The sequence below is a fragment of the Pseudorca crassidens genome, chromosome 7 (assembly GCF_039906515.1).
Source record: "Pseudorca crassidens isolate mPseCra1 chromosome 7, mPseCra1.hap1, whole genome shotgun sequence".
NCBI lineage: Eukaryota > Metazoa > Chordata > Mammalia > Artiodactyla > Delphinidae > Pseudorca > Pseudorca crassidens.
In genome coordinates this window covers 104,894,281-104,907,772 of record NC_090302.1, presented here as the reverse complement: position 1 = coordinate 104,907,772, position 13,492 = coordinate 104,894,281, and the positions used below count along the sequence as shown (strand labels likewise).

Genomic DNA, 13,492 nt, shown 5'->3' with positions numbered 1-13,492 from the left:
ATTTCAGAGATATCGTGGTATACTTGGGAGATCATGCTCCACAGTAAGGTGTCAGCTTCTTAATGATATTCCAGGCTGGCTCACACCATCTAGACACTTCTCTCCCCTCACCCTGACTGGGGCGTACTTCCCCCAGTTTCCCTTACCTGGTACCTCCAAGAGAACCAGCTCTCCGGAAATCCGTGGCAGAGGCATACGGCAGGGCCAGAGCCCAGCTCCACAAAATGCAGACACATCCCAGGCTGTAGAAGAGAGAGGTGAGCGGGGAGTGACCTCAGTGCAGGCCGGGGGTAACCAGGCACCTCTTCCGCAGATCGCCCCGGGCCATTTCAATACGTTGCCAGATCGCGCCTGACCCAGCTTTCTCAGCTAAAAACCCACCAATGTTAGAAGAAAATGTCTGAGAAGAGACACGTGATCAAACTGTGCAATAAAAACAGGCAGTTTCACTGGAACAAGAGCCTGAAAAGAAGATCATAATGTTGGAAAACAAAACAACTTGGCCTTCCTCCCTAAGAGGCCCTCATCCTGTCAGAGTTTCTGCTGTCATTTGACATGTTTTCCACATTTTAAACTGGGGGCTGATTTTGTACGGGCATGGTATTCACATGAAGGTGCAGAATACCATGATTATTTCATTAAAAGCTGTTTAGCTCTTGAATATGAACATTTTTTCCAGCTTTGCTATACTTCCGGTCCTTTGTGGGCTACGTGGGTATGGCCAAGACTGCCGGGGCCCAACATCCACCTCCTTCTCTTCTCCTTGCCTCCTGCTGGCATTTTCCAGGCCTCCCCCAACCTTCCTGCAGTGGCCGCGTGACTGGCCAGTGGCATATGAGCAGAAGAAATGTGTGGCCCATCTGGGCCGTAAACCTCCCGCGCACCTGGTTCTCCCTCTTTTCCTATCCGCACCTGAATGGACTGGGCCTTGAGGACGGAAGAACCTGCAGAAAGAAGGAGCCTGGGTGCTTGAATGACTGCGAGGAGAGAGCCTACTCCCAACCCACATGGGATTGTGCTGCAAGCCAGAAACAAACTTGGAGTCAAGCCACTGAAAGTGTGGGGCTGTTTGTTACAGCACTGAGCCTACTCTGACTATTACAGGGGGGTCTAAGCAAAAGAACTAAAGCAATATATAGTCAAAGTACCCTATTTTTCCCCCAAAGTACTTTATCTCTAACTTTCTAGTGGAAACAAATGAGAAAAATAAGCTTCACTTTATAGAAATCCACTTGGAACAACTCTATTTTGCTGCATCTCACACTACTCCAAGCTGGCGTTCCAAACCGGAAGTTTCATTCACAATTCCCAACAAGCTATTTCGCTCAAGAAAACATCAGGCTGACATTTCACAAACCCTTTCTTGGACTACAGTCTTTTTTTTTAATCAGAATATGTTCTCTAGTCTTCCCTTTAGTACTTGGCAAAAGGAGGGACTTGAACTTTAAATTCTATGCTCCTTTATACTGAAAAATGTTATAGTTCTGATGTCCAATCAAATGATCCTACTCCGCCTCTGTCCTCAATGGATCTTAACTAGAAGGCTCGTTCTTGCTGCTAGGTATTTGATTCAGCTGAGTAGCTCAGCAAATGCATGCACTTTCCCATCCTTTGAACAGTGTGCTCTAAAATTGCCGTTAAGCCAGAAAACTGAAAAGACCTATTATCAACGCACTTGGAGTTGCATTAGCATCAACGCAATAGCACTCCCAGAGCCTGGGCTCCCCAGAGGCCACTGCCCCAGCCCTATAGTTTTGGGGTGAGGGCAGAGGAAGTGGTTAGGCAGCTCTGATCACACTCCTTCAAGGTCAAATGGGGAATCTACTGAAACTGGCTGGATACGCAAGCATCAGGATTATGAGAGTAACCCTGTCTGTAGGATTGGAGAGGCAGGGTCACAGCCCAGACAGACCCCAGCCCCAGGCAAAGAGCCCCTTACTCGGCATGAACATTAGAGACGAGGTCTGAAGGGGGCTTATGAAACCTTATGAAACTGGTCCAGGAGCACCCAGGGTTCTAAGAGCAGCCACGTTGACCAGAAAAGCCCTTTCTCGCTATCCAAATCCCACACATCCTCTGATGCTCACTTCACCACTGAATCTCATCCCCCGCAATTACAGTCACTTTCTCCACCCCCTTCAGAGCCCATTCTGAGCGCTTGAGCCACTGCCGTTAGGGCCGCATCCTGTGATGTAACTGCAGGGAATGCTACCTTGGCAGAATGCAGGCCATACAATCCTTGAGGTCACAGAAGACCTCCATTCATCTAGGTATTTCTCTCTGTGCCTAGCAAATAGCAAATGCTCACTGAACATCCATGGGGCTCTCCTCCGGGGCATCAGGTCCTCCCCAGGTCCCAGACCTGCACAGCTCAGGACACCAGCTCCCTTCTTTATGAAGCACGAGGTACTACCCCCCGTGATCAACACGGGTTATTTCAATTAATCCTTACAAGAACATTGAGGGGAGGTATTATCGCCATCTCATTATAAAGCTGTGTACACTGGGGTCCAGAATGATAAGAAATGTGCCCACGTTTGCCAACTTAGTAAGTGCCAAAGCCAGGATTCAAACTGGTTCCACCCGGCTCCAAAGCAACTGCTGAGTTTTGTTTTGCTTGGGAGCTAACCCGTAGCTTTAGGTCCTGTCTTAGTTAAATGGCCACAGTGACAAATGAAGAAAGATCCCAAAGTGAACCTGAGAAGATGTTTTAAAGCCCTGCTCTGTATCCCGGCTGGGTCAGGAGTCAGGGCCTCTCTGCACGTGGCCTTGGTCTTGCTGCAGCCCTGACCCCTGGGCTAATGACTGGGCGTTTCCCTCTCTGTATCTGGTGCCTCCCTGCATCCCTATCTGGCCCGTGCCTGACACAAAGGAAGGGCCGATAACACCCGATGGATGAAATAATGAAATAAAGTGCCAGACATGCAGGCTGTGGGGACAGAGCAAGGCCCCACGTGGCCTGTTGTTCCGTGGGAGTCTGACCACATTGGTCCGCGTCTGCTATTGATTTTTTTTTTTTTAGCTTCTTAAATTTTCATTTATTTATTTTATTTTTGGCTGTGTTGGGCCTTCGTTTCTGTGCGAGGGCTTTCTCTAGTTGTGGCGAGCGGGGGCCACGCTTCATCGCGGTGCACGGGCCTCTCACTGTCGCGGCCTCTCTTGTTGCGGAGCACAGGCTCTGGACGCGCAGGCTCAGCGGCCATGGCTCACGGGCCCAGCCGCTCTGCGGCATGTGGGATCTTCCCAGACCAGGGCCCGAACCCGTGTCCCTGCATTGGCAGGCGGACTCTCAACCACTGCGCCACCAGGGAAGCCCTGCTATTGATTTTTGAGGAATCATACTTGTGGGAAATACCATTTCCATATACATGATGGATGTGTAGCTACCCTTGAGATTTCACAAACGTCTCACAAGTCGTTTTAGGGGGGCTGGTTAGAGAGACTCAGCTGCTGGTGAGAGAGCGCTGACTCACCTTTATGGGCACGTACCCATGGCTCACGGTGCTTGGATCGCAGGGGATTGGTCGGGGGGCTGCAGTTTGGAGAAGCTGAAAGTAAGAGAGACACAGTGAGGCAGATGGCTCTGCTTCCTTCCACGAGAAGGCCTCAGAGTGAGTTCACAAAACTCCATAAGACAGCCCCTGGGTCACCTTTGCCATGGCTTCCTGAGTCCTATGCGTGACTGACCAACCCAGCCCCCTCTTCTCTAGGGTCAGTGGAGTCCGGTGACTGAGTTCTGGCCAACCGGATGCAGACAAAAAGCATGGCCTATGCCATTAGAGATGATCATACTAAGTGAAGTAAGTCAGAAAGGGAAAGACAAATACCATATGTGTGATCTCACTTACATGTGGAATCTAACATATGGCACAAATGAACCTACCTACAAAACAGAAACATACTCACAGACATAGAGAACAACCTTGTGGTTGCCATGGGGGAGGTGGGGAGGGAGAGGAATGGATTGGGGATTTGGGGTTAGTGGATGCAAACTATTACATTTAGAATGGATAAACAACAAGGTCCTACTGTATAGCACAGGGAATGATATTCAATATCCTGTGATAAACCATAATGGTAAAGAATATTAAAAATGTATTAAAATAAAATTTAAAAAAAGAAGAGCATGGCCTGACCACCAGAGCTGTGAAAATCCCTACATGATTCTCTTTATTCTTTTCCCCCTTTTCATCTGGTGTTCAGCGTGACCTCGGAAACCACCAATAGAAGACGGGGGTTCTCCATCAACCTGGGTCCTAGAATGGCTGTGAGGCAAGCCCCTGGCCACCACCCACTGAATTTCACATCTGCGAGGAATAAACACCACTTGCTCCCAAACACTGAGATTTTGGACTTTAATGAATATAATTCTTCTCTAGGGCAGTTCCTCAAGTGGTCACCCAGGCTCATGCTGGACACAGCCAGGAATGCCAAGTTCACAGAGCAGTCATCCCATCATTACATGACTCTGTTGAAGGGTTTCTTCTTCAAGTCGGCCAAAATCGAACTCTCCGGGCCTTGTATGGGTCAGCTCGGGTGGCCACAACACTGTGCCGCAGACTGGGGTGCTTAAACAACAGACATTTGTTTTCTCACACTTCTGGAAGCTGGAAGTCCAAGAAGGTGCTGGCAGGGTTGGTTCTTCCTGAGGCCTCTCTCCTTGACTTGTAGACGGCCGTCTTCTCCCCGTATCCTCACATGGCCTTCCCTCTGTGTGTGTCTGTGTCTTAATCTCCTCTTCTTATAGGGACACCAGTCCTAATGGATTAGGGCCCATCCTTATGACCTCATTTTACCTTAAATACCTCTTTAAAGATCCAATCTCCAAATACAGTCACATTGTGAGGTCCTGGGGGTTAGGGCTTCAGCATATGAATTTGGTGGGGGAAATGCAATTCAGCTGATGAAAGCCTTCTGCCTGCCGGCCCCAGTTCTGTCCTCTGGAGACCCAGGGGGGTCAGGTTACCCATCTTTGTCCATCTCGGTAAACAGGAAAATGCCTGAGCAAAGCATCCTTAAGAAGCTTCCGTAATGTATTGGTGTCGGTTTCCTTGAGACAGAAATCACAAAGGACAGGATGCTGAGCACATATAAGTGGGCCTTTTGTGAACAGCATCATGTTGGTGACTCCCACCGTTTGACTTCTCATCTTTAGTCCTAAAGGTGAGACCTAAGGAAGAAGCCGTTCTCTTCCGCTACCCAGTTTTCTGCCCTCTAAAATGCGGAGGAGTAGGCTATGGAATTCACCTACTTCGAAACACGGAAGAGTCTTCCTGGGCATCCTCAGAGGTTGAGATAGGTGGGCGCCCACCTCTGTGGCGTCTGGAGAGGACCCAGGGTGTGGCCCGTGGGGACGGGCAGCTGGGTGCCTCTGACGGCAGTGAAGGAGCCCAGACACCCACCAGGGCCAGCGTACCCTGGGGTCCTTTATCTGATGTGTCCCCGACTTCCTAGGTCACACACCAGGGGATGTCCCATTGGTTCCAGGGGTGGGGAGGGTGCAGGTTTCCTACTCTAATGATTCTGCCATGTGTTTGTCCAGTTTATAAAGCCCATTTATGACTGATTCCCACAGCCTTCCTGAGAGACAAGAGGCGCTTCTCCTCTGTTTAAAAAGAAATGATTATCATTTTTCCTTATACCTTCCCCATATCCCTGAGGAAAAGGTAGGTGGGACAATGGCTCACTTTCCCAATTTTACAGGACAGGTGTCTGTGGCTCAGAGGTAATGAGGGGAGGAACCTGGTAAGTGGAACCGGCAAAAGGATGCTCCGATTCCAAGTTTGGATGCTTTCTTCTCTGCTACACAAGACCTCCAGGCTTGCAGAAGGACAAATCAAGCTTGGGTGAGATGCTCTAAGGTTGTAGAGTCATTAGATATACGTTTTAATTTATTTGTTAAAGACGAAAAGTCAGCTGTTCCTGTTATGGGGGCAAAACTGTGTGCCCTCCAAATGCATCTGCTGAAGTCCTAACCCCCAGGACCTCAGAATGTGACTAATATTTGGAGATAAGGTCTTTAAAGAGGTGATGAACCTTAAATGACGCCCCTGTAGTGGACCTACTGGAGACAGAATCCAATCTGACTGGTGTGTTTACAAGAAGAGACACATACAGGGGAAGACCGTGTGAAGACACAGCGAGAAGCCTTCAGAAGAAACCAACCCTTAACAACTTGCTCTGAGACTTCTAGACTCGTAGAGAGATTGCTGTCTCAGCCACCAAGTCTGTGCTACTTTCTGGCAGCCGTAGGAAGCTAATATAGTTCCCTTTGAAAAAACAGTGTGACGCCTTTTACGTCAATCAAGTGTATGGGCTCCCGCACCTCCTTTCCCATCATACTGACACGAGCAAAGCATGGCCTACAAAAGCCTACGAAACTGTCACTCCCAGACTCAGTGGGATCAGTGATCTTAGGTAACATTACAAGAACAAAAGGTGCCTCCGCTCTGGCACAGCAGGCTAATCCCATCAGCCCCCAGGGGCATTATTACGGGCAGCCCAGCCTCCCGGGCTCGGGACAAGTTTACTCAGGAGCCTTCCCTCTGACTGCCAAGAGGGTGTGACGCAGGTGGAGCTAAACCACTACATCTGAGTGCAAGCAGCATGACCAGGCAGAGCAGAGAAGCACTGGGGCCCCCCTCCACACCCCAGGGGCAAACCCAGCAGCTACATTCTCAGTATTTACTCTGAATGGGTGGCTTTGAAGGCCCCACTCTAGTCTTGGTCCTCTGAGTCTGCCAAGTATAGATTCTTGCTCTCAGAGTGTCCTTTCCCTGTTCACTGACTGCAGAGAAGGAAACAGGAAGTTCTTCATGGACATCATGCTGATTGCACTAAGGGTAACGGTCTCCCACCGAGGAGCTCCCTACTGGGAACCACACCGGGAGCAGTGAACGCCCTCACTTGTTTTGTCGCTTGCGTACCTAAACACAGATGAGCGACAGGAAATCTGACTCAGCGCGGACAGAAAGTTACCTGCACCCCGGTTACTTTCTCCAGCTCCCTCAGGGCAGTGTCAGTGTCATGCACGAGGATGGTGACCATCCCCAGGTCACGGGCCGGCTTCAGATTAACTTCGAAGTCATCCAAGAAAACCACCTGAATGCAAAGAGCATGGATACTAGCATCACTTCTACCAACGCAAAACTCATGCACAAGGGCCACTGGCCAGAAACACATTAAAGTGAGAACAGCGGTTGAGATTAAGAATTAATAATCTCACAATAAGATTGATTAGAGATTAAGAATTATTTTTTCTCTCCATGTAACTCTTTACTCTTAAAATTAAAAACATTTAATTACATAAACATAAACACACAGATAGATATACATGTTCACTGAATTCTGAAACTGTAAAAAGATTAAAGAAGAATATAAACTTATCAGGATGACATTAAAATTCATCTAGGAAAATGTATGAATAGACCCCCCAAAAAATGTCTGGAAAAGAACTATAATAAAGTCAGATAATAAAACAGAGAGTCGAGGAATAGACTCATATCCAAATGAAAATTTAGTTTCTAATAAAAGTGTCATGCTCAATTGGTGAGGAAAAAGATTATTTAAAAGATTATTAAATTATTTCAACAGTTTGGGGGAAAAAGTGGGTCCTTCCTTCACTTATTCCCCAAATAAATTCTGAATAGATCAAAGATTTAAATGTCAAAAGAAATGATACTTAAAGAAAAAAAGAAAATCCTTAAAGTTGTAGAAGAAAGCATGGGGCAGTTATTTATAATCTTGGATTAGGGCACACCTGGTTGTCTAAGCAGCTCATCCAACCTAAAAGCCATCAATGAAAAGACATTTATTTATATGCATACTAAAATTTAGAGCACTGTTATAATGCTTAATCAGGGGGCTGAGAAGAGCAGGCAAAGTTTGAGAGGAGAAGGGAAGAGATCTGGGATTGAACAGGTAAGGATTTCCCTCTGATCAGCTTGTGGGTGAAGCAGGGTTAACAAGAAAGGGTCAGAAATGCCAGAGAAAGGGATTTCATCTTGGTCCAAAGGCCTTTTTGGAGATTGGAGTAGGGAAACACAACAAAAACAACATTTTAGACTAGATAATCTAGAGACGGCATGAAGACAGAATTTAGGGGTGCGGGGATACCCCTACAAGGAGAGTTCTGCAGTATTGGAGCCCATTCCTGCCCAGCCTTTGGTGGGGTGACCCTGACCAGCCTGTGTCTTGGGAAAGTCTCCCAGGGTCTATGTTTCTTTTAGGTAAACTGAGGCAGCTGGTCTGGCAGCTTTTGACAATACCTGTTTTAACCAAGGTCCTGTAAGAGCCACGGAGAGGAGCCAGATGCCCACCTCCGGTAGAACTTTCTAGGTTGAAGTGGTGGGTAAAAGCCCTTCAGAAGTCCTGGCCTGGGAGAAGTGGCACCTGCCACTGGACATAGGACCACCCTGCCAGGTCCCAGGTGTCCCCCATCTCTTCACGCCTCCTCAATTTTTCTTGATTGCAATATCTCTAGAACATTCTTTTCGACTGAAAGGCAGTGTCTAGGTACCTCATTGGGGCTGGCCTTCAAGACGTCCAGCACGAACTTGTAGATCTGAGGGTCAGGCTTGGCCATTCCGATCCTGCATGACTCAATCAGGAAATCGAAGTGCGGCCTGAGCTCACACATCGTCTGGGCCAGGCTGCCTCTCTGGGTGCTGTCATCCAGCCAGATGTTGGTGAGGATGCAGGTTGTAAATCCTGAGTGAGACGGTACCAGTGAATAAACCAGCTATAGAACTTTGCTCTGAGAAGCTCCGGGTATCCCACAGGGGGCCCCAAGACGGGGCCAGGCGGGGTTCTGCTCACTTACATCAATCTCCTGATGTCTGGCTTCTAAACTGACAAGTTAGAAAAGCACCATCGTTACCCATAAGCCCCTCCCGGTGCAGACGCTAGAGCCCCTAACAGTGTGCACCAAGGGCTTTCAGATGGAAACACTACATCCCTTCATTTCTTGCAATCGTAGAGCAAGAAGTTGTGATATTCGTCAGCTCATTGGATCAGAGTTTTGACCTTCATCAGCCCATTCGATCCTCACACCTTTGGGGCAGGCAGGGCAGATCTTACCACCCCACTTTTACCAATGGGAAAATGGAAGCTCAGACACATTTTAAGCTGCCCAGAGCCGCAGAGTGCAGGCAGAGCTGAGGCCGGCCCAGAATCCCACCTTTGGACTGCCACTCCAACCCTCCTCTCAGTCTACGTTACTGCAAACTCTGCTGGACCACGCTTCAAAACACCTGCCTTGGCAGAGACGGTGCTCCCACTTCAAAACCAGAGGAATGTAAACAGAGACAGCATTATCCCCTGCCTAACCACACAGGACAAGAACCGGGAGATGCTGGAAACAAGACAAGGATAAGTCAATGGACAGACCCTTTCCATGTAATATGAGTGGGAAATATGTCTCAGACACAACCAGGTAAGGCTACTGATACGTGGGGAGGATGACCTCAAACATGCCTGTGACGAAGAGCTGGGCTCTGCCACTAAATAAATGTCTATTCAAGGAAAATCAAGTGAAGGAATTACTAATACATATGAGTATAAATGTGCCTGTCATTGAATTCAATGCACATTTAGATGTATTTTGACCTGACCCTCCCAAGGGTTCTCGTGTGGTTGGGTCAGAGAATGGCCAGTCTCAGATCCTTACCCTTCTTTTTGAGAGTGAGAGCTGCCTTAAGCATGGGGTCGTTGACCTTTCTTGCTGCAAGCGCCTTGCCAAAGATCTGATTTATAGAGAAATTCTCAGGGAGGCAGATTCCAGAGTCCTCAGAACATTTCCTGCAGTTTTCTTCCATGAATGGCATCCACTGTGAAAGTGAATTGATGAGGGATTGTCAATTGGTGAAACCACTTGGAAAAGCTTTGGGCAGCATTTACTAAATCTGAACACATGCATTCCCTGTGATCCAGCAATTCCACTCCTGGACACATACCCAGTGGAAATGTCCACATATGTTCACCAAAAGACATGTACAAAAATGTTCATAGCAGTACTTTTCCTAAGAACTGCAAACTAGAAACTACTCAAATCCCCCTGTTAGGGCTGAACTGGGTCCCCTACAAATTCATGTTGAAGTCCTAACTCCCAGGACCTCAGAATGTGATTGTCCTTTGGAAAGAGGGTCTTTAAAGAGATCATTAAGGTAAAATTGTGGTTCTCCAAGGACAATGGTGCTTCAAGGACAAAGGACGACCCTGCCTGTAAAAGTTGCAGCGTTACACCCCCAACAGGACTCTTACTCGCTCCCCTTACCGTGTTGTGATGGTTACGAAATTCCCTGAGCCCACCTGGGCAACGCCCACCTGGGCAACAGGACCTGGCCCAAATAAGGAAAGGCATCTTGCCTGTCCCACTCCACCCTATAGAAGGAAGGTATATGTGCCTCGACCAATCCGTAAATGAAATTTTCACCTCAGACCGTTCCTTTGTTTTCTGGCTATAAAAACTGATCAATAGCACATGTTTGGGCTCGACTCTCCCAGACTACTAGGAAGTCAGCCAGCCCACTGTTCAGGCAGCCACCCCTCCCTCTAATAAATTCTATAATCTTTACATTCTGCCTTTGTGTCTGGAAATTCTTTTCCAACTTGCATTGGGACCACGACAAAAATGACGTCGGGGGGCCCTAATCCAACCTGACTGGTGTCCTTATAAGAACAGGCGATTAAGACACAGACACACACAGAAGAAAGAATGTGAGGACACAGGGAGAAGTCGGCTACCTAGAAGCCAAGGAGAGAGGCCTCAGAAGAAACCAACCCTGCCAACACCTTGGTCTTGGGCTTCTAGCCTCCAGAGCTATGAGAAAATAAATTTTGTTGTTTAAGCCACCCAGTCTGTGGTATTTTGTTATGGTAGCCCTAGCAAACGAATACACCCATTAATAGCAGACTGGATTGTGGTATATTTATACACTATCATAGTAGCACTCTTGTCTCGTATATAATAGTCCCGAACTAAAAATTACCCAAATACCCATCAATAGCAGAATGATAGAGAGCCCAGAAAAAAACCCCACGTGTCAATTAATTTATGACAAAGGAGCCAAGAGTACACGATGAGGAAAGAACAGTCTCTTCAATAAATGGTGTTGGGAAAACTGTATAGTCACATGTAAATGAATGAAATTCATACCACTTCTCCCTTTCCTTACCTTCCAACAATATTACTGCAGCTTTTTTTTAATTGATTCACGCTTCAGTAATGTTTATCCCCAATGGTATCATTACAGTTTTCATTCACGAGTTGCCAAAATATGTGTGTGTGTGTGCGTGTGTGTGTGTGTGTGTGTGTGAAAGACAGAGAGTTTTAAAGTGACCACAATTCACTACACTCCCCACGCTAAGACCACACTTGTCTTCACTGGAAAGGTGGGCTTTGCTTTCTATTATGATGGGCCCCAAGTTCTCTGTTAGACTGATAGGTGGCTGTAATTCATAAATTAAAAAAAAAACCAGACTGCTTTATCTGTGTGCTCATGGAGTAGATTCTCAATAGCCTTTCTTCTCCGAGGCACTAATTGAGAATTCAAGTGGTTTTAGATCCTGATTACTTTATTTAAAAATAATCTCCAACTATACTTCAATTTTAAAAAATCGAGGTTGTAGTAACAACAATAACTACTATCTATTGAGCACTGATTACGTGCCAGGCACTGTGCTAAGCACTTTTCAAGCTTCATAACAACCTAGGAGACGGAGCATCTTATCGATCTCATTTTACAGGTGGCAAAACTGAGACTCTGAGAGGTTCTGTGACTTGCTGTGCTCACGCGTCTGTAAGTGGGAGCTATGCTCCAAATCCCGACATCAGATTCCACAGTCCACCCATCTTATAGTTGGTAATTAACAAAACTTCCCCTGACCCAGTAGCCCTTGTCTGATAATAAGTACTCTAAGGATGACTACTATCAAGAAAACAGAAAATAACAGGTTGGCAAGGACGTGGAAACACTGGAAACCTTGTGCACTGTTGGGAGGAAAATGTAAAGTGGTGCAACCGCTATGGAAAACACTATGGTGGTTCCTCAAAAAATTAAAAATGGAAAACTACCCTATGATCCAGCAATCCCACTTCTGGATATATATCCAGAAAAACTGAAAGCAAGATTTCAAACTTATATTTGTACACCCATGTTCCTAGTAGCATTAGACAAGGTGACCAAAAGGAGGAAGTAACCTAAATGTCCATTGATAGATGAATGGATAAACAGAACGTAGTCTATCCACACAAAGGAATCTCATTCATCCTTAAGAAAGAAGGCAATTGTGACACATGCTACAATATGGATGAACCTTGAAGACATCATGCTCAGCAAAATAAGTCAGTCACTAGAGGACAAATATTGCATGACTCCAGTTATATAAGAAATGTATAGTAGCTAAAGAGAGGCAGAAAGTTCAGTAGTGGTTGCCAGGGGTTGGGGAAAGGAGGAATGGGCAGCGTTGTTTAATGGGTATAGAGTTTCCATTTTGCAAGATGAAAAGAGCTCTGGAGATGGACGGTGGTGTTGGTTACCCGGCGTGAATATACTTAACACTACCGAATTGTATACTTAAAAATGATCAAGGTGGTAAATTTTATGTGATGTGTATTTAACCACAGCTTAAGGGGGAAAAAAAAAAAAAAGCTACTCTGGCTGCTGTAATTCCCTGGCATAGATCTTCAAGGGCTTGGAAATTTCCTAATCACTGGGGTGTGGCCCTCTGCTTGGATCAAAGAGACAATAGACAATCTGAAATGTCTCCAGCCCAGTCTTGTGAGTTAAGCGTTATAAGGGGTAAACGGGTGAGGCAGACATGGCCCTGCCCTCACGGAGCTTACGGTCAGCAGGGGAGATGGGTGTGTAGTTACAGAACACCTTCTCAAGGGAGTCTATGAGGGGTCGCCACACCTGGGAAAATGTGATCTCTCCCTTCATCATGCGGGCGCTGGAACCATCTGGGCCTCCTTTCACGAAAGCTCCATTCAGAAAGCCACTGCAAGACACAAAGAAGCATCAGGAACGTTCAGATGACTTCATCACAACGGCAGGTAGGGGACAGACACCTTGATTTTGGACTTCTAGCCTCCAGAACTGTTGTTGAAGCCACCCAGTCTGTGGTCCTTCGTTCTGGTAACCCTAGGTGATTAATACGCCTCAATTCATATCCATCTCTTATATGTGGTCCTGAGGAGTAGCAGACATAGAGAGAGCAGCTCATTGCCTTCTCGCTTCCCTACATTACAAAACATAAGGTCCCATTCCACTTTCTTGATCATTTCCCACACCCAGTGGTGGCTGAGCTACCCCAGCATGGCTGGCTGGGTGACACCAGCCATATAATGGATGGCACGTACCTGGCATGCACGCACAACTCTGAATCCCTGGCCGACTTTAATAACCCATCGCCACAGCCTATACCACTGCATCCAGACACTGATTTATGATCCTTCTTAGTCCAGTGTCCCAGGCAAATATTTACAATGGAC

General features: G+C 46.9%; 1 protein-coding gene across 10 annotated transcripts in view; it reads right to left on the bottom strand.

Moving 5' to 3' along the window:
• Nucleotides 1-13,492, bottom strand: part of EPHX2 (epoxide hydrolase 2) — a 67,395-nt gene that overhangs the window by 40,344 nt on the left and 13,559 nt on the right. For 9 of the 10 annotated variants that reach the window (XR_010945170.1, XR_010945169.1, XR_010945171.1 and 6 more), the window contains exons 2-7: nt 12,915-12,999; nt 9,668-9,827; nt 8,519-8,709; nt 6,979-7,101; nt 3,474-3,548; nt 147-242 (exon numbers count right to left, since the gene is read on the bottom strand). Coding sequence is in view for 6 of the 10 variants with exons in the window: in XM_067745233.1 (XP_067601334.1) it covers nt 147-242; nt 3,474-3,548; nt 6,979-7,101; nt 8,519-8,709; nt 9,668-9,827; nt 12,915-12,999 (730 nt within the window). In the remaining 4 variants the exon portion in view is untranslated. Of the gene's footprint in view, nt 1-146; nt 243-3,473; nt 3,549-4,365; nt 5,051-6,978; nt 7,102-8,518; nt 8,710-9,667; nt 9,828-12,914; nt 13,000-13,492 lie in introns of those variants that run through there. The other variant, XM_067745235.1, reaches the window with a different exon arrangement.